The 20088-nt window shown below is 44.5% G+C and overlaps 1 protein-coding gene across 12 annotated transcripts in view; it reads right to left on the reverse strand.

Moving 5' to 3' along the window:
- PRDM2 (PR/SET domain 2) overlaps positions 1-17904 on the reverse strand; it is a 119704-nt gene extending 101800 nt beyond the window's left edge. For 9 of the 12 annotated variants that reach the window (XR_005356170.1, XR_005356169.1, XR_005356171.1 and 6 more), the window contains exon 1: positions 2581-2654. Coding sequence is in view for 6 of the 12 variants with exons in the window: in XM_038531949.1 (XP_038387877.1) it covers positions 2581-2589 (9 nt within the window). In the remaining 6 variants the exon portion in view is untranslated. Of the gene's footprint in view, positions 1-2580; positions 2655-17861 lie in introns of those variants that run through there. The other 3 variants (XM_038531953.1, XM_038531947.1, XM_038531951.1) reach the window with 3 other exon arrangements.
- Between the last annotated feature and the right edge of the window lie 2184 nt (positions 17905-20088).

The raw sequence follows: 20088 nt of genomic DNA on the forward strand, positions 1-20088 counted from the left end.
TGAGAGAGAAAGCCTGGGGAGCTACCACTCCAAGAGCACACACCACGGTAAGACTGAACAGTCCAGAACCCTGCTTCAATAGTCAGCTCCTAAAATACCGTGAGTCTTCCAAGTCCACTGTTTCCTCTAAAGAACCCATCTGCAAATAATATGGTCTGCTCACTCTGGGGATCCTTTGGTCCCTAAACCTCAAGCAGCAGACACATATGAATGAATGGTATTGTGCTGTCCAGACCATGCTGTAAGGGATAGATCTGACTGCTAAAATTCATCTAACCAAGGCTGCTCAGTCCCTAGAGAGAATTTATCTGACCCTACAATCCCCATTAAGATTTTAATTAAAAATCAATCTGGTTCAGGGGTGGTCTGGGTGGCTCAGTCAGATATGCGTCTGACTCTTGGGCTCAGCTCAGGTCATGATCTCAGAGTCATGAGTTCAAGCCCCACACTGGGTATAGCGATTGCTTAAATAAACTTAAAAAAAAAAAAATCAATCTCGTTCAAGTTAAAACTTTTTCAATATCTAAATTTTTGCGTAGTTACTTTCATGTTTCTCAAGCACTGATTGCTCATTTTCACTGGCTAAAAATGGGAAGAATGAATATAAGAAGGAAAAACATAAAATGTCCTGAAACAATTCTTAACTTTAAAGAATTACTGAGACAGTTGTTGAAAAACACTCATAGATTTTATGCCATGACATAATAATCAGGTCTAAACATCATGCAACTAAAATCCCTCAGATAAGGAAAATATAACTAAAGATGCTGAAAATTTTACTCATAAAAAGTGGACAATTTTTATAATCCAAATAAAAGTTTCATTACTACCAGACCACTTAAATTACATCCAAATCAGAAATGTGCTAACCATTAGAAACATAAGAGGACACTTTTCCACTGATATTTGGCATTTGGCATCAAAGGCAGTCCTCTGCAGATCTGATATTAAAACTTGTCAAAAACAAAATGAAATTGTAAAAGAGCCAAAAAAAGAAAAGGTTATTGCCACAACTCTTTTGAATGGCATATGGACTTTCTCTAAACACAAGGTCACTTGATATAAAAGGGACCATAAAGTGAAAGTGTGAGGTGTCAAACAGGTCAAAAGACGTTAGAAATAAAATATTAGTAGCTGAATACAGCGTAAGAATTAAAGCCTAATTTAAGCCTAAGAGTACAGTTGTAGCCACCTGAAATAACTGACTGCTGAACAGTGATGCCCCCAAAAGTAACGTCAATATTTGGATTCCACTCTGGAAGCATTCACAATCATTCTAATCCAGAATTGAGGCTCTTCTAACAACAGATTTCTAGAGAAAATCAAGTTCCTTTGGATGGCCAGGTTCACATTTATATGGAATCAGTCTTAAGACAAAAAAATAAGTGAAATGTATCACATATATATGCACATAACGTTGATGAACAAGGACTACAAAAATCCACTCTATTCTCTTTTCCCCTCCTCCATCTCACTATTTCAAAAATAATTTGGCTTCAAAAGCATGTCAGTAAATCTGCAAGTTGTAAAATAATAGAAACCATGTGCCCCATGTGTTCGCCAGATTCATCTTTTATGATGTATGGTCCCCCGCATTAAAATAAACGTATTTTTGATACAGCAAAATAATGAAAAGAAATCAAAAGAATCCATTCCAAAAATTTCACATCTCTCCGTGCAACACGGAACTGAACTTATTAAATAGCCACCCTAAGAAAACTGGGACTACAGTTAGAAGCACCTATAAGTGATAAAAAGGTGTCCCCAATTTCAGATAATGAGGGATACCAAATGTTTTCAAGTCCAATAGTTTTAAGCTAAGCACTACAAATTAGACTTCACATTTCTAAGTTTTTTCTTTTGTATTTTTTAAATGTGTTTATGACGACCTCAAAAGAGTGTTTCTAACACCCATGATTTTCTGTAACTACAAGTGAAATGATACTAAGACTAGAAAATAAGAATCCTAGTTTAGAATACATTTAGGCCATATAACTGGTTTTACTTATCAGAACACCGCTGAGGCTACAGAAATCTCCATAGCAGAATTGTTTAATTCCTAGGTAGTCCCACACCCTCCTATAGGGAGAAATACATCTTATATTTTAATGTCTGCCTTCTTGTTTTTATTCTATCCATTCTATCTTGTTTTTTCAAGGAAATTTTAGTCTCTAAAAATAAATTTCAATCTTCCCTTTACAACCAATGGATAATTTACTAAATAAAAATTATTTTTAAAAAACTATTAAAAATGAAAGCTTAATAAGCTTCAAAACAAAAACAAAAAAATTAACACTACAGTGTGGCAGGGGAAAGGTAGAAACAGAAAGTCTGAACTACGGTCTCAAAGAACCAGTCCCTAGTGCAGGGTTCCACGGAAATGTCAACCCACAGCACAACAGAGCACACGCCACTCCACAAACAAATGCACACTATGAAAGCAATGAACCAGTTAATGGTACTAAGAAATGGAAAGAAAATCTGGGAGAAATGAATGTGTGTGTTTTGATCTTTTAAAAATCAAGAACTGGTCTAGCATCTAGGTAATGTATTTGTATAAATTCTTATTTTTAAACTCACCTGATTCATTTTCAATTCCTGTTGTGTTCTGAAAAGATACACACAACAAAGAAACTTCTTTGATTACATGAGCCCTAAAAAGAAAAACAGACAATTGTAATATGTACCTGCCTACAAATTTACAGTGATTTAAAACCACACACAGAACTGTAGAGTTTGCTCAAAGGGCTATTCATAAAGCAACTCCATGCCAGATCAACTTCAATCTATGCTGAGAGCTTACTTCGCAGATTTATTATCTACAATAAAATAGATTTCTTACTAATCTTTACTAGGCCTTCATTGTACTCTACAATTGAAAGCATACTCATTAGAATGACATCAAATTTTTGCTGTGAAATTACATCATTTATAAGAAGAAACAGATTAGCTCTGTTAATAGAAACACAAAGCACTGCTGAGTAATTTATTATGCAATGTAAATAAATGTCCTTCTTTCACTTATATCAATACTGTGTTGAATGCAAACACAATTAGACCCTTTACATTATTTAGTTTTTCAAGTTCCTGAAGTAGGAAGGTAGATTTGCTAACATTTCCACGGGGAGTTCTCTTTGAGGAACAAAACAAAACCCTTGTAGTAAAAGGCAAAATGTTTTAATAAAAGCTGTTTGAAAAGAACTGCAGTAATTCCCTTAAAATTTGTATTCAGTATATTCATAGTACACTGAAATGATATGACAAAATCATTTCTTGTCAATGCATATGACATTTATTTCTAAATGACAATGTGTGAAGATGGTCCTTGCTGTCGTGCACAACCTAGGAGTCACTGGAAGTCATTCACAATAAATGGAAGCCGCACCACTTTAAGTAGCACTTCCCCGGCGACATGCTAACTGCTTCCAGCAGGTAGACATACACACACACATACCGTCAGGAACAGGTCTCCTATTTCTTCATGAACTTGCTTTAATAAATTATCCTTCTTTCCTAGATCCACAAGACTCTACTCACATTGTAGAACTTTACGTTCTAGCTGCTAATAAACCAAGGAACGTGTGGCTTCATGACACCCTTCATCCTAGAATATACTACCTGCCGGCTATCATAAACATAGTGCTTTAACATTTTGCCCCACTTCATTAACAAGGATGGTTGGGGTTTTCCCCACACACTCACCTGATCACCTTTAACAATCAGAGGCACTATATTTAAGTCAGGACCTGGGCACCTGAACTAGTTTTTATTCACACTCGGCACAAGGAAATGTATTCTGAAACTTGCATCTTTAGTTAGAGAGCTCAGGGCTAGTGAAACCAATATAAACTCTCAGTAAGGAAATACTCGGTGAATATGATTTCAGACAACTGGAGGTTAGCCCATTAAGTCCATTCCTTTAAATTTTAATATTGAACATCTTTCTCATATATATTTAATATGTCTTTCCTTAGTATACATCTCCTATTGAGCAGAATCCATGCTTTTCTAGATTTGAAATCATTATGAGGTTCAACTGTGGATTTGGCTGTCACACAGTGATGAGGTTAGTGGCCTGAGGGGTGTGCCCCTCTGCTCCCTCTATCATCAATGCCTACTGAATGCCATACAGTCCACTAGGAGGACCGTCAGGATGGACAATTTGCAACTCAGAAGTGAATAAAATGTCAGTGGTTTCACTTGCCCTCTTACTAAGCTTTTACGGATGGATTTACTAATATTGGCCACCGGGAGTTCTCTTTAAGGAACAGAACAAAAATTCTGCAGGAAAACGCAAATGCTGTCATGAAAGATCTTTGGCAAGAGCTATGATGCTTTACCATTTCCATCGGTTTGTCGTCTTCTCCTTCCCATGAGAATCACTGGTACCATCATTGCAACTATCACCTATGAAGCTGCTTCTAAGACCAGCAGACACTGTGCTACATTCACTTAAGTTAGCCCAGTTGATTTTTACAGAGGTAAGTAAGAAGTTAAGTTCAAGGAGGTCAGGATAACTCCACCACTCTCATAATGGGTTTCTGCCATTGCTTCTTAACCATATTTCACCAACTGTTTACTCCTGCCTCCCCTTAACACCTACTATGTGTCAACCACTGTTTTCAACAGTAAGCAGAACAATCTCTGCCCTCTAGGGGAACAGATGGCAATAAATTAGTAAAATGTGCAGGAGGTCAGATAACAAAAGTGCTTTCGGGAAAAATAAAGAGGTGGTAAGGAGAGGGAGATAGGAATTACAGTCTCTATCTCTCTGCCTGTGACTCCAACAGTCTGGTCAGAGAAGGCCTGCATGAGAAAAGGCCAACTGCATAAAAACTAGAAGACCTGTGGGCCAGGAAGGTATGAGGAAGGAGCATCATAAGGAAGTAAGAAACTCCCTTCGGCAGTGTGCCTGGGTGTTTGAGGAAGGGCAAGGACGGTGACAAGGGCACAGTGAATGAAAGGGAAAGTGTAGGAAGTGATTCAGAAAGGTGTGGGGTGTAAGGTGGGAATGGGGGTGGGTGGGGAGGCAGATAAAGTACAAGTTTTGCGAGGTAAGCACTGTCCACCAGAACGGCTAGAGCTTTTCCATCAAGGGGTGGGAAGTCACTGGGAGGCTCAAGGTGGCACACCTGACGTGCCTTAGGTTTAAGAGACCACAAGGGAGCAGGGTGGGGGCAAGCCAACCTCTCAGGCGGCTCCTGCCCCCATCTACGCAAGAGATGGCAGCGGCCGCTTGGCCCATATAAAGAGGTACGAGAAGTACTCAGATCCCAGATATATTTTAAAAACAGAGCCCCCGAGATTTGCTGCCAGAGTAGCTGGTATGAAAGAAGAGGAAGTCAGGGAGGACACCAAGATTTTTATCCCAAGGACACAGAAGGATGGAGCTGCCATTTTCTTTCATCAAAGGAGATGCTGCCTCCTTCCTCCCATCTGCTTGTCATTGCTTTTTTCCCTTCACTTCACACTTTCCTCCTTTCCTTCCTCCCCTTTTGTAGTTACAGGCTCACAGGCATGATTCAAACGACTGAGATACCATGGCATCTGGCCTCTAATCCCAAAGAACTCAAATATTAAAGTACTTAGAACCACTTAGTCTTTCATTTGTTATCTCAATCTCACTTTTTCTTAATAAAAAGTTACAATATAATTCAGGTTGTTAAATGATTAATAATCTGACTTTCTGCATTGTCTGTTCCCTCTTTGTCCTAACAGGAATGCACTCATCATTTCTTTCCAGAGAAAGGGGTCTTAACATCTTTTCCCCCCCAGAGTTCGCTACAAACACATATGCTTGGGCTCTCCTCTCCAATCACTTCTAATCCCAATTGCCAAAAACCAGACTCATTTTTTTTCGCTCCCCTTGACTCACAACATTGTCAAATTATATATCGAAAATATTTTACAGAGTCAAAAGCACTGCAAATCCAAAAATGACTTCTCAAATAATACTTTAAAAATTAAATCCTTTACTAAACTATACTAAAAACAAGGGATGTTAAACACAAGAACTGAGACTCTGGCAGTGTCTCTCAACAGAAGACCACTGCATTTTGGACTGGGCAACTACTCCTTGTCTGTCCCTTCTAGGAGGGGCCGTTTAACTCTGCTCTGCACCATCAAATGCCAACAGTGCTTCTGATCATCTCGAAAATCAAAAATACCTACAGGCCTTCCCAAATAACCTCCCAGCTGAGAACCCTGAATTATAATAATCATGTAACTAGCTGTAATATGACAATGTATTTTAAAACAACTATAGACTCTACAAGCTGCTGCTGAAGTAACTTCCTTAAGGTTCCTCCAGCAGTGCAAAACCCCTGTGAGAGCCGCCTGGCAATCCTACATATTCTCATATTCAGTGTTGACCTCAGCAGTGCCGTTTTCACATATCCACTTAACTAAGATCAATTTTATCATATGTGAGAACCTGAACTAACAATCCTATTCGTGTGGGGGCAGAGAGGAATCGTTCCATACCAATCACTGAAACTCAATAATTCTACCATATTAAAGGGAAAAAATGCTAAACAGTTAAGTGCCTCTGGTTTTCTAACAGTCAATACTGAAAATCTTAAAATTTTCAGAAGCTAAGACTTATCCTACCCTAGCTAAAGCCTTAGTTTCTTTTTTCAGTTTCTATACCTGACCAAACCACCTTGAATATTTCTACATATCCCTTCCATTCCAGCTTGCTGACATCTATCAGATAAAATACTTAGGCAGATATACAAATTTAGAGCATGTGAATTTTTATCACCAACTATACTTTGCTAATAGCATACATTCTTAGAAAAGTAAGAGCGTGGTCCTGATTTTACAAATCCATGGCTTTAATAATATACATGTACTTAACTTCTCAAGATATTGCTTCCAAATCCTAGGACAAATCATCCTTACAAATATTTAATAATATCATAAAATTGATTTGAGGGGGATTCCTGGGTGGCTCAGCGGTTTAGCACCTGCCTTCAGCTCAGGGTGTGATCCTGGAGTCCCAGGACGGAGTCCCACATCGAGCTCCCTGCATGGAGCCTGCTTCTCCCTCTGCCTGTGTATCTGCCTCTCTCTCTCTCTCTCTCATGAATAAATAAAGTCTTTTTAAAAATTAAAATAAAATTGATTTGATTATATATGATTAGTATCAATACAACAATTATTGGGGTCTTTATTTCAATACTGGTTCCTTAAAGTGTCAAAACAACCTTAACAACTGTTAGGCTACTATCTCTTGACATGGAGAGCCAGAGACCAGAAAAAGGAGAGACACACCGGACATTCCAGTCCTTGGGTCAGAAGAGCCTAGGAGTCCCTGGCATCTCACTGTCACTCATCCTCTAAAATAAGGCAGATTAAACTAAACAAAGACAGGAAGTAACAGGAATGCAACACCTTAACAGGTTAAACTGTAACATTTGCCCTTTGTAGACTTGTAAAATCTATAAAACTACTTGAGAGGCAAAGTAAAAGCAATAGATTCTGTAGGAGTAGTTTAAATCTGGAAGGAAGGCAGAGAAGTAGGAAGATAATTATTTGATTTGATTTGTATATTCACCTATAAGTCACGATTTTACAAGTATTCTTTTGGGTCAATTTAACTCTTTTGGAACTATTTGAAAAATAATTAAATTTGCAACATTCAGAGTCACTGGAATTAAGAGACCTAGTATGGTATATTAAAATATAAAAAAATCATTAATGCATTAAAAAACATGGACTAGATGCAAAGAAAAGTTAAAAAATAATAATTTGTGAAAGAGGTTTTAGAAAGTTTATAGCCTACCTAAGATAAATATTCTAAAACTAATCACAGCTTAAAGTACATCTTTCAAGGTAAATTAATACTAATCACAGCTTAAAGTACATCTTTCATGGTAAATTAATCTTTATAGCAAACAGCAGGGATGATTAAGCGTTTAGCAGAGTAGATTTACAGTGTTTAACAATGCTAACCAAAAGATTCTTGCAATCCAGAAACTCCTAGAAAAATAGTAAAAATATCTAAACTATGCCAACTTCTCAAGAGCAGTTTTTATTAACTCCCAAGCACAGCTAGCATATTTTGTTATTAAAAACTACTATTTGGGATGCCCGGGTGGCTCAGCGGTTGAGCATCTGCCTTCAGTTCAGGGCATCCCGTGGTCCTGGGATCGAGTCCCACATCGGGCTCCCCACAGGGAGCCTGCTTCTCCCTCTGCCTGTGTCTCTGCCTCTGTGTGTGTGTGTGTGTGTGTGTTTCATGAATAAATAAAATCTTTTTTAAAATAAATAAATTAAATAAAATAAAAACTACCATTCATAATTCCTACCAGAAGAATGGAATCACCAAATTACACAATCTATGAACTCTAGATATGAATAATAAAAACACTTAGCACTTACTCGGATTAAGCAAAAACATGTAACTCATAAATATAGAATCTGCCCCAGAGTTTGCTAAACACAAAATCATTCATTTTTTTCTAAAATAACAAACACAATTTCACAAGAATAACCATCTAGAACATCTAATTTCGCACTAAAAAATACACCCCCCAAGTCCTCTTTTAAAAGGCAAATTATGTTACCAAGTTAAATAAATGGAAATGAAAAAAATCAAACCTTGTGCATTTATCATCTTAAAAATAAAGTTTGTGTGCACGCATGTGTGTGTAAAGAGAAAGAGACTGAGAATACAGCAAAGATTCGGAGGGTGTGAACTCTTGCTTCTCAAAACTGGATGTTCAAGTCTTTCCCCGTGTAGAACAAGTTCTACCCAAGGCAAAAAAGGCAATTGTAGAACAGAGTATATCACACAGAGGAATTTCCCTATCTGCGAAGTAAGTGAGGAGACACAACGAATAGAATGCTCGTAAATAAGCCCATCACTTCTCCTATTTCAATACATCAGTTTCCCCCAGTGAGGCCCAGAACACCAGGAACAAATATCCTAAGGTCTGATTCTCCAAATTCTTGGAAGGTGGTGTCCTGACACAATCCTAAATAAGGAAGCACAGACCGGTGAATTTACTCCAGGTGGGAGAACCTGATCCTGACAACAGTTTCCACACAATGGAGGGGAAAAACAGAAAGTCTGTTGTTCAGAACAGCTTCAGAGCCGCAGAAATCCAACAAGAAAATGAGGTTTATTAAACTTTTGTTTAAAATATGTAAGTTGGGGCACCTGGGTGGCTCAGTTGGTTAGGCATCTGCCTTCAGCTCTGGTCATGATGGGGTCCTGGGATCAAGCCCTGCATCAGGCTCCCAGCTCAGAGAGAAGCCTGCTTCTCCCTCTCCTCCCACTCCTGCTTTCTATGTCTCTCTCTCAAATACATAAAATCTTAAAAAAACTAAAATTAAATTAAAATTAAAATTAAATATGTAAGTTGGGGCGCCTGGGTGGCATTTAAAAGTTAAGCGAGTGACTATCGATTTTGGCTCAGATCATGATCTTGGGGACCTGGGATGGGGCCCTGCAGTGGGAACTGCACTCAGTGGGGAATGACTCTCCCTCTCCCTCTGCCCCTCCCCAGCGCAGGGCTCATGCTTTCTCCCTCTCTCTCTCCTTCTCTCAAATGAATAAAAAAATTTTTTAAAAACAAAAAATATATGTAAGTTAACACCACAGAAGAATGTTAAATAAGAGATCTGCAAATGTGCTAGGAAAGTACTATAAACCCAAAGTTAGATTATGATGTTATAAGTGTTTTTTCCTTCCCTTAGAATATCTCTGTGGAAAAGAGAGATTCAAGAAAATTTTTTAACAAAATACTGCTTCAAGCAGCCATTAATGAAGAGCTAGCTTAGCAATAAATGTATAGTAAATGCTATTTACCATTTATGTGGTTTATGCTATGGACCACCATTAACATACACTTTCCTTTCTTCTGATTAAATTTATATATCTATGTCATTTTATCGCACTAAACGCAGAATTACATCATAAATTCCAGGTTTTGTTTAGGGTTTCTACAAATATCCCCTCTAATCCCACAATTAAAAATACTGTTTCTCTAAAGAAATTAAAACATATTACTCTCACTTTAACGTCTTACTCTGATATTCTTCCTCACGGTACTAAAAACCGCAAGAATCACCGTCGAGGTGAGCAAAGCCGCCGCCTCCAGCTCAGGTCATGATCTCAGGGTCCTGGGATTGAGCCCCACATGGGGCTCCTTGCTCGGCAGGGCATCTGCTTCTCTCCCCACTGCCCCTTCCCCTAGCTCCAGCGCTCAGTCTCTCTCTGTCTCAAATAAATACTTAAAAAAAAAAAAAAAGAATCATTGTCAATTTTCTTGAAGTAACTCCATCCAATCAAAATACTCCTGAATTAATAAGTTAATTTCGTTTCCTATTTTCAAGACTAATTGGCAAAAAATATTGATATAAAAATCCACAAGAAAAGACAAGTGAGTAAGAAGACAAATGCTGTGTGGCCAGTCCCTGCTCTGTGAAGAGAACTGTGCCCCACTCAAGATTTGTAGTACAGCTCGGCTCCCATCTCTCCTAAAAGTCCAGCTTAACCAACTGCTGACTGTACATTCTTCCAGACAGCATTCAAATCAAAGAAGTTCCTATAAAATGAGACTTTCCTAATATTTCCCCTTGTGAGACATGTAAAAACTTCAAATTATCTTAAAAGGAAAATTAAGTCAATTCTTTCCTAACATTCAAATGTCAAGCTTCCAACTCAAACACGAAATTTCCAAAACAAGAAACGACCGTTCATTTCACAATCCCCAAAATAAAATGAATTCTCAGTTGACCCTTTTGGGTTAATGTTTCTCCACCGGCGCTGCCAATACAGATGTTACCTTTGTGATTAAACATTTAAAGTTGAGGGATTTTCAGAAAGCCTACAAAAATGCTTCTGAATTTCCTAAAATAGGGAAGAGAACTTCTGCAACATGGTGCTCAGCTCCTGGCACTAGAATATTCATTTTCTCACACAAAGGCTCTCTAAGTGTTAACAGAGTTACCTTACAAATAGCTGCTCAGAGTTTTTTTGTTTTGTTTTGTTTTATCTTTCCTACACAACAAAATACATAAGAAAACTCATCTTCCCCAAACTCCACATAAATCACAAGGCTTCCTGAATTCACAAGTGAAGAACCTAGAGCAAAATTGGAAGTTATCCCAGACAGGCTGACAACTTCAACTAGATTTTCCTAAGATCCCAGGCACACTTCTGTCACTACAAGATTCAAGGTCTTTTCCCAAGAGTTTATTAAGATATTTATTCTTTTGGTACAGAGTGACTCATTCTACTTTAAATAAAGTCTGAGCTTCAGGGTCTAACCTCTAAATATGCAAGTACTTCTGTTCTCAAGAGCATTTTAAAATAATAGCAACACCTACTGCTTACAGAGCAATGTTTATGTGTTGCTCTACAGTTTAAGTGGCTCTGTACGCGTTTAAGCTTTTACTTTTTAAAGGAAAGCAGGGTTCCAAATAATTTGTAGTTCTTGTTTCAAGGTAAAGATATATGCCTCCCCACTTACGATGAAAAGAATGAAAGATTATCTCTTGGTACTACCCGCAGCGGTAAACCAGAGGGCGCCGGTCCAGGGAGGGTCTGTGCAGAGCAGCAGATTAAAAGGGCGGTTCTAGAGGGATGCGAGTCCCAGTTAAATGCAAACTTGTGGGTCGGGCTCCCCAGCCGTCACAGGAGCTATTCCCTCACTCACCCTCCCTCCCGATCCACTCCCAAAGCCCTGCAGGTCTTTAGGGAAAGATGCAAGGGGAATTATTTCAAGGCAGAGCAACCGGGAGAGCCCAGGAGCCGGATTCCCTGAGGCCCATCAGGAGGCAGCTTCGGCCCCCTGCCGGGAGCAACGAGGAGCAACAGGGCCTCGGCTGAGGAATGCCACAAACACGGTCTCCCAGTTCTGAAAGATTAAATTGACAGGAAGGAGGTGAGGAGAGGGCAGCCAGGGACCAGGCAAGTGGGTTAAGAACCCGAGATGATAAGCCATAGGGCGTAAGGGTGTGAACCACAGATGACAGCTGAAAAGAAACAAACAAACAAACAAAAAATGACCACCGCTACACACAGAATGGACAGAAGGTGTCTTCTAACGCACAGGAAGTAAAAAAATGGTGAAGAGGAGTCCCGAATATGGACTGTGACTGACTGAAGAATGCATATATTTTCAAGGTCGAGTCGCCAGGAGTAGGGACGGTGTTTAAGCGGACGGTGGCGAGCTCCCTTTTAGCCTCTGGGGCAGGCCAGACATCCGCGTGGAAAGCTGCGTCCACCAACAGGAGGGGACAGGCCCGGCACAGGCCCCGCACGGGCCGCCCCCAAGGCTGGAGATGGAGATGCAGGGGACTTCAGGCACGGGCGCCCAGGGAAGCTGCCAAGGAAGGGCGAGGATGTCCAGAGAGAAGAGGAGACCAAGGACTTGGCTTTGTGACAGGCTGGGAGAGCCGAGGAAAAAGTGCCTCCTCCACCGCGCTGGCGGCGGGGGCCCAAAAGCCGGAGGACTCGGAGCTTGGAAGGGTTCCTCTTGCCAATAATGCGACCGCACTGGCCCTCGGGAGCCGAGCGAAGAGGAGCAGCTCGGGAAAATGCTGGTAATAGTTTCGAAGAGACCTACAAGTATCTCAAGTTGCTTTCATATTCTTCATCTATTCATCACAAAACACCCCGGGAAAGGAAAGAAGTAATCCCTGCGCCCCCTTTACAAGCAGGACGGGGACAGGATAACAGAGCGGCCCCTCCAGGGCCAGGAATACTTCAGCCCGGTGCGAGGCCTTATTCCACACATCGAGGCAGGGCTCAACTAAATGACTAGGGATCGCACTGACACACTTACCTCCCAAAACAGGTAAACTGACTAGCTCAACGTCCTCTAACATAGGGCAGCAGTTTCACCATTAAAAATCTAAATTTGTCCCAGAGACCCACCCCCCTTCTTAAAAATTCTCCTTTCAGATGTACTTTAAAACTAAGGCCTTTTAGAATTACAGCAAAGTCCCTAAAATTAGCCTCACAGTGAGAAACGTTAAGAATATCATATTTATACTCTTTCTCCAAATTATGCTTAATTTATACTGTCTTAATAACCCCTTGGGTAATGCGCAGGATTCATACTGAAGTATGTAAGGGTTTGGTGAATCTCAGATTTCTTTTCAAATTTTAACAGCATCATTTAAATTACTTGAAAATGCCATAGAGTTTTCCCACCAGAGTTTAATGTAGTCTTAGTGGAACTACTTATATGCACATGTAAAAGCTGTAGGTTTTACCAATTCCCAGACAGGCTGCCCACAGTAATCAAACTAACAGTTGCACTTAGCTTTACATATTTCAGGCAAGCTGTGCCAAGAAGTAATTTAGCTCTTTCAAAGCAAAGCCTATCAGATGATTTATTGCAAGAGCTACAAAATATTCTTTTCACCAAAATGCCTGGCAAATACATAAGTAATTCAGTGAAACCTCCTTTATTGCATGTTCCAAAAGACTAATAAATGAAACACAGCCTAAGTATGACTTGAACCAAGGCCCTAAGTACTATGCAGTACTGAGAAAAATATTATAAGCGTATTTCACTCCAAATGAGCCAGATTTACTACATACAATAACTAATTCATGCTTCAGGGAAGTGGGGGTGGGGAATGAAAGGCATTCTCTTTACGAAAGAATATTTAAATGACACATGCATTCATTCCAGTGAAATTATGCAGGTATTCCATAGTTGAGAGAGCCACCCCATTACCAAACATGGTCCAACAGCACCACATCTCTTCCCTTAAGTTCTACCTGAAGATCACTTACGCCACAGTAAAAATTCAATCTATACTATCCATACTTTTAAAGTATGCAATCTTTGATTGCAGTCTTCTCCCACGGGAAGTCGCATTCGTGCTGCATGTATGCCATGAAAATCAATATCGATCTTTAAGTTATAAAGAAATAAGCTAAAGTTACGTAAGCACTTCAAAAGTAAACTATTTCCTCAGGACAAATTCACCACTTCCAGTGCATAACCCTGAATCGGTTGTAAAAAAAAAAAAAAAAAAAAAAAAAAAAAAATCTTAGAAAATCTAGTCTGGCCTCTACCATCAATCTTTAAGGGGTTGCTTCAATGAGTCTCATCTTCTAGAAAACAGATGTTTCTATGCTATTCAAGTATAACAGACCACAAGCTTACATGAGTCACCATGCTTGAACTCTATACAAATTTATTTAAATCCATAATAGTTTAATCTACATACAGGGAATGTTGATCTATGTCATGAAAACTCCTTCAGAGTCTCCAGGTTATCTCAAATTGCTTTATCTCTTGCCACAGACTTGCTGAAAGTAGACCATGGGGTATGATCATAAAGACACACCCAGGGACTGCCACAGGCCACTTAAGTCCATTCCCTGATCCCAAGGTGGACTTCAAGGAAACCAGACTCTCTTCTTACAGTTCTTTGACTAAACAGATTCCACAAACTGCTTCAGTGACTCCACCATCCGATCAGATGGGCCTCCCTTCCTTTAATGCAGTGCTTGAGGACTGAGTCCCCACCAAGGGACATCTGGAAACATCAGGAGACTCTATTAGTTATTCCGGCTGCGGGGAGTGTTACTGGCATCTCACAGGTAGAGAGACCAGGGATGCTGCCAAATACCCTAGAGCGGGGATCCCTGGGTGACGCAGCAGTTTGGCACCTGCCTTTGGCCCAGGGCGCGATCCTGGAGACCCCGGATTGAATCCCACGTCGGGCTCCCGGTGCATGGAGCCTGCTTCTCCCTCTGCCTGTGTCTCTGCCTCTCTCTCTCTCTCTGTGTGACTATCATAAAAAAAAAAAAAAAAAAAAAATACCCTAGAGCGTACAGGACAGCCCCCTAAACAGACAATTATCCAGCCCCACATGTCAACCCTGCCCAGGTTAAGAAATCCTGTTTCATGGAACCTAAGTAACGCTCTCAGTAATGGAACCTGTAGCTTTTGGTCGATCTAGGAAGATGATTTTACCGGCTCTAATTACAAAGTTCTAACTTCAAAAGGAGAGAGCCAGACCTCTAACCAAATGCTATGAGGAGTGACAGTGTCACCGACGGGCACCACACAAACCACAGAGTGCTGGCCACACGTCAGCAGTGTCAAGAGTAATGACTGTCAGGTAATGTCCCCAGCATCTGGAAACTCCCAGTATCTACACACTGCCACACAAGTTTGAGTTTTCCCCCACTGTCCACCTACTACTACTCCCTTTTCACTCCCACTATGGAGTTTTCTCGTGCAGCCCACGGGCTTTTTTTCCTCTGCCTGGGTTATTAAAAATAGCATGAAAAGCAAGTTGGAAGACATGAAAATAGTAAATAACCTAAGGTGCTTTCCATCCCAGAAAGTCTATGATTTAACAGGACTTAAAAGGTTTGTAAATCAGATCTGTAACTTGAAAAGAGATCGGCAGCTTAAAGAAAACAGTCCCATGAATAAATAAACATCTAACGTAAAATCATCATCAAAAGAATATGAGTGCAGATATACCTATGGAACTGCACAGACCCGGCTCAGGGAGGAGAGAATAAAAGGAAGCTGAAATCGACTGCTGCTTCTTATAACTGCATTGGCAGGGAAAATACGTATTTAGAGGCTAAAAGATAGAATTAACATTTTCACATATTGTCTTAAAAAAAAATCACAAAACTTTAAAATTCACAATGGAAAAATCTAAACGAATCTCAATGAAACGAGAATCTCAGGCTACAGAAGCTTTACTGATCAATATGGAATTGATAAATTATGGCCCACTCAAATATTACACAGCCACTAAAAATTATATTGAAGAATATTTAATGGCATGAATATATGCTCCCAACACAGACAGGTTATGAATAATACACACAACATAGTATCAATCTTGTATAAAATACAAATACACAGAGGTGAATAAATATATGCAAGAAATACACACATGCACAAGAAAGACAGGAAGGTGACGGAGGTCTGCCAAAATGTTAACAGGGGTTATCTGACGAGTGGGAGGATTAGAGCTCATTTCCCTTCCTTCTCTGTGCTTTTCTCTATTTTCATATTGTCCTACTCTGAGAATCGTTTCTTATGATGTGTACTCACAAAACAAATCATCACAATGAAATTTAAATCGTACTGTTTCAGGAACTGTCCACAAAAGGAGAAGAAAAAAGACATCTGAATACGCCGACTTTTCAGTCAAAGCCACCTTCAGCACCAACAAGAGCAAACTTTCATTGAGCGCCATTATTATGTGCCTGGTATTTTTCTACACACTTGGGATGTATTCACTTATTTAAATCAAACAAACAAACAAACAAACAGATAGGAAGAAAAGAGCCCTGGAGTAACAGAAGCTGTGAATCAGCCTTAGTCTCCCCCAAGAATCTCCATCTCAGCTTCTACAGACTGAAATGAGGGTGTTTAGTAAGAGGATCTTGAAAGGTCCTCTCAAGGCCACAATGAGATTCTACGCATGATGAATATGGTTGAGCGAGTGAGTGCACCGCAGCTTCTCCTCTCGAGAACGATGGGGCAGCTGCAAGCCCGTCTCAAAGACAAAACCCTCTGAAAAAAGAACATGATTGCGTGTCCCAGTTCCTCCTCAATACGTGCACGACACATTTCCTAACGTGTTTAAAAAAAAAAAAAAAAAAATGTGGAAAGGCCTACGTTTTCCCGATACTCGGCCACAACCGATGGAGAGGGCGGGAAGCCTGGTCTGGGAGGTTTAAAAAAAAAGAGAGAGAGAGAGAGAGATTCACCGAGAGGCTGCGCTTGGCGTCCGAGGTTTATCGTTGCTTTTAACAATTAGACCCTGTAGTCAACAAAAACTTGGAGAGATTTCAGCCGCGTTGTGGGTGCGACCATTTCAGCGTCCGATGGAAGGGGCCCGAGGGCCGCCTGGGACCTCCCCGAGGCGCCTGCAATAAAACTAATGAAGTAAAACCAACCCCAGCACAACACTGAATGGAAGGCTGGGGGGGGGGGGGGGCGCGGCGTAAATGCCCTTTCTCGGGGGGTTACAGCTGCGTCCAGGAATCCGGGCTCCGCGCCCCACGGGGCCCGACCGGAGCGCCCGGCCGGGCTCCGCGGGTCAGCGGGGTCGCTGGGGGTCCTCCGCGCGGCAGGCAGGGGTGCTTCGGCTGCTTCGGGTCCCACGGGTCCCACCGGCCCCCCAAGGGTAGGCGCGTAGGCGGCTCCGGTAGTCAAAGGTCCATCCGCGAGCGCGCGGCGGCTCCCCGCGAGCAAAACCCCGGGGTCCGCGACGGGGGCGCGGGGCGGGGGCCACCTCCAGCCTCGGGGCGCGCAACTCTCGGGGAATAAACACAAAAGGCGCAAAGGCACGCGACGCGTCAGGAATGCCAAGTGGGCGACACACGCCCGCGCCCGGCACAAAAGAGGGGAGCGCGGCGGCTGCCGAGGAGGGGCGGCCCCGGACGAACCCCGCCCGCGCCCCCCGCCCGGGACCCGCCGCCGCCCCGGCCCCGACCCCGACCCGACCCCGACCCGGGTCCCGCCCCGGCCCCGACCCCGACCCGACCCCGACCCGGGTCCCGCCCCGCCCCCGACCCCGACCCCGACCCCGACCCCGCCCCTCCCCCCGCCGGGCGCGCGGCGACCCAACCGCCACAAAGCGCCCCGCACAACTTGGCGGCGGCGGCCCCGAGGCCGGTCCGGGGCGCGGGGGGCCGCGGGGGCCCGAGCCCGGCTCCGAGATCCACCCCCCCGCCCCGCCCGGCCGCTCCGAGGGGGCGCGTCCGCCCGCCCGCCCGGTCCCCGCGGGTCGCCCCCGCCGCCGCCTCGCTCCTCGCGGGCAGGGACGGGCGTCCCGGCGCCCACCCCGCCGCCGTCCCGGAGCCCGCCCGGCCCCGCCGCCTCCGCCGCCTCCGCCCCCCTTACCTGCGCCCGCCGCGCCCCGCGCCTCACAGCGCCGAGAGCCGCCGCCCGCGCCGCCGCTGCCGCCGCTCCGCCCGCCCCGGCGTCCGCGGCCGCGCCGACGCCATCTTGGCTCCGGTCGGAAGTGACGTCGGGCGGCGCCGGGAGCCCGAGAGCCCGCGAGCCCGCGCCGCCGCCCTCGGACCCGCCGACACCCCGGGGACCCCGCGCCGCCGCCCTCGGACCCGCCGACACCCCGGGGACCCCGCCGCCGCCCTCGGACCCGCCCCGCCGAGACCCCGGGGCCCCGCGCCGCCGCCCTCGGACCCGCCGACACCCCCGGGGACCCCGCCGCCGCCCTCGGACCCGCCGACACCCCGGGGACCCCGCCGCCGCCCTCGGACCCGCCCCGCCGAGACCCCGGGGCCCCGCGCCGCCGCCCTCGGACCCGCCGACACCCCGGGGCCCCCCGCCGCCGCCCCGCTGCCGAGGACCCCGCGCCCCGAGGTCGCAGCTCCGCGGGCGCCAAGTTCCTGGGAGACCCCGCGCCTTGGCTGAGCGGCGGGCCCCGCCCGGTGACCACGCGGCCCTCCCGGCTCAGCTCCCCCGGACCGGCCGCGGCGCCCCGAGGGCTGGAGCGGGGGCCCCGGGCTCACTGGCCGCTCCGCCGCCGCCCGGGTGCCCGGGCCCGCCCTGGGTGCCGCGCGGCCTCGTCCCGGTGGAGCCCGACTGTGGGGCGGCCCGAGCGCGGGGCCGGCGGCGGGGCAGGAGGCGGTGGGCGCCGGGTCGGGGCCGGAGGAAGGCCCGGCCCGCGGGGTGCGGAAAGCCGCGAGCCGGTCGGTGACCCTGCGCCCCGACGGCCAAGTCAGGGAGCATCGGAGTGTAGACGGCGTCGGGCCTCCGCGGAGGGGAGGAGGGGCCGCGGGGAAGAGACCCCGGCTTAGCGGCAGGTGTGCGCCGGGAGTTGGACCCTAGGAAAATAGGACGAGCACGGCCTTACCCTGCTACGGCCGGACCGCGAAGGGGTAGCGTGGCCGGGGACCAGCTCAGCCGGGGTCTAAAAAGAGATCAAGGGTCGCCGGGGGGCTCAGGGCGTGACCCCAGGGTCCCGGATCCGGTCGAGTCCCGCATCGGGCTCCCTGCATGGAGCCGCTTCTCCCGCTGCCTGTGTCTCTCTCTCTCTCTCTGTGTCTCTCAAGAATAAATAAAATCTTTTTTAAAAGAAAAAAAGCTTAAAAAAAAAGTTTACAGGAAAGACTCATCAAGGCCTTAAAATATGACAAGGCCAGCACAGAGCGTATAAGAAAAAAAAAGGAATCAAACCTCAAGCGTTTGCTTTTTTTCTGCAGTCTTACAAGGGAAAGAGACCCAAGATCTGGGAGATGCTCCCATGCATGTTGCAAAAATAGTGTACTCCGAAAATAAAGTAAAATAGCTGTACTCTGCTGTGGATCAAAGCAGACATCAGAGTTTCCATCTCTCACCTAAATCAATGCCTTGCAACACAATCCATGCCTTAAAATTACCTGGGATACCTTCAAAAAAGAGATGCCATCATTCCATCCACAATTAAAACACAGATCTACAAGTAAAAAAAAATGTTAAAGCTCTATGCTATCTGGCATTCAATAAAATGCAAAGGAAGATAAAGGGACATCAAGTTTGAAAGCAAGACAGTGACATATACTAGACACATCCTGGATAACCTAATCCCAAGACATGGATGACTGAATCCTTGGTGGTTGTCTTTCCAGCCTTAATCTGAAATGACTGGGTGTGTTAGTTTCCTGTGGCTCTTGTAACAAGTTACCATAAGCTGTGTAGCTCCAAATACCAGAAATGGACTCTCGCAGTTCTAGAGGCCAGGAGTCCAACCTCAGCATCCCTGGACCAAGATCAAGGCGTCAGCAGGGGCACACTCCCTCTGGAGGCTCTAGGGGAGAATCGTTCCTTGCCTCTTCCAGCTTCTGGTGGCTGCCAGCATGCGTAGGCTTGTGGCCACATCACTCCAGTCTTCCAGACCAGCCTCTTTAAATCTCTCTGCTTCATCTCCACATCACCTTCTCCTCTGGGTCTAGCTCAAATCTCCACCTGCACCCCTCTTACTGAAGGTACATGTGATCCCATTCAGGATCCACCCAGGTAACTCAGGATAATCTCCCCACCTCAAAATCCTTCACATAATCACATCTGCAAAGACTTCTTTCCATATGAGGATTAGGATGTGAACAAATTCTGGGGGGCATTAGCC

Source organism: Canis lupus, chromosome 2 (assembly GCF_011100685.1).
Source record: "Canis lupus familiaris isolate Mischka breed German Shepherd chromosome 2, alternate assembly UU_Cfam_GSD_1.0, whole genome shotgun sequence".
Taxonomy (NCBI): Eukaryota; Metazoa; Chordata; class Mammalia; order Carnivora; family Canidae; genus Canis; species Canis lupus.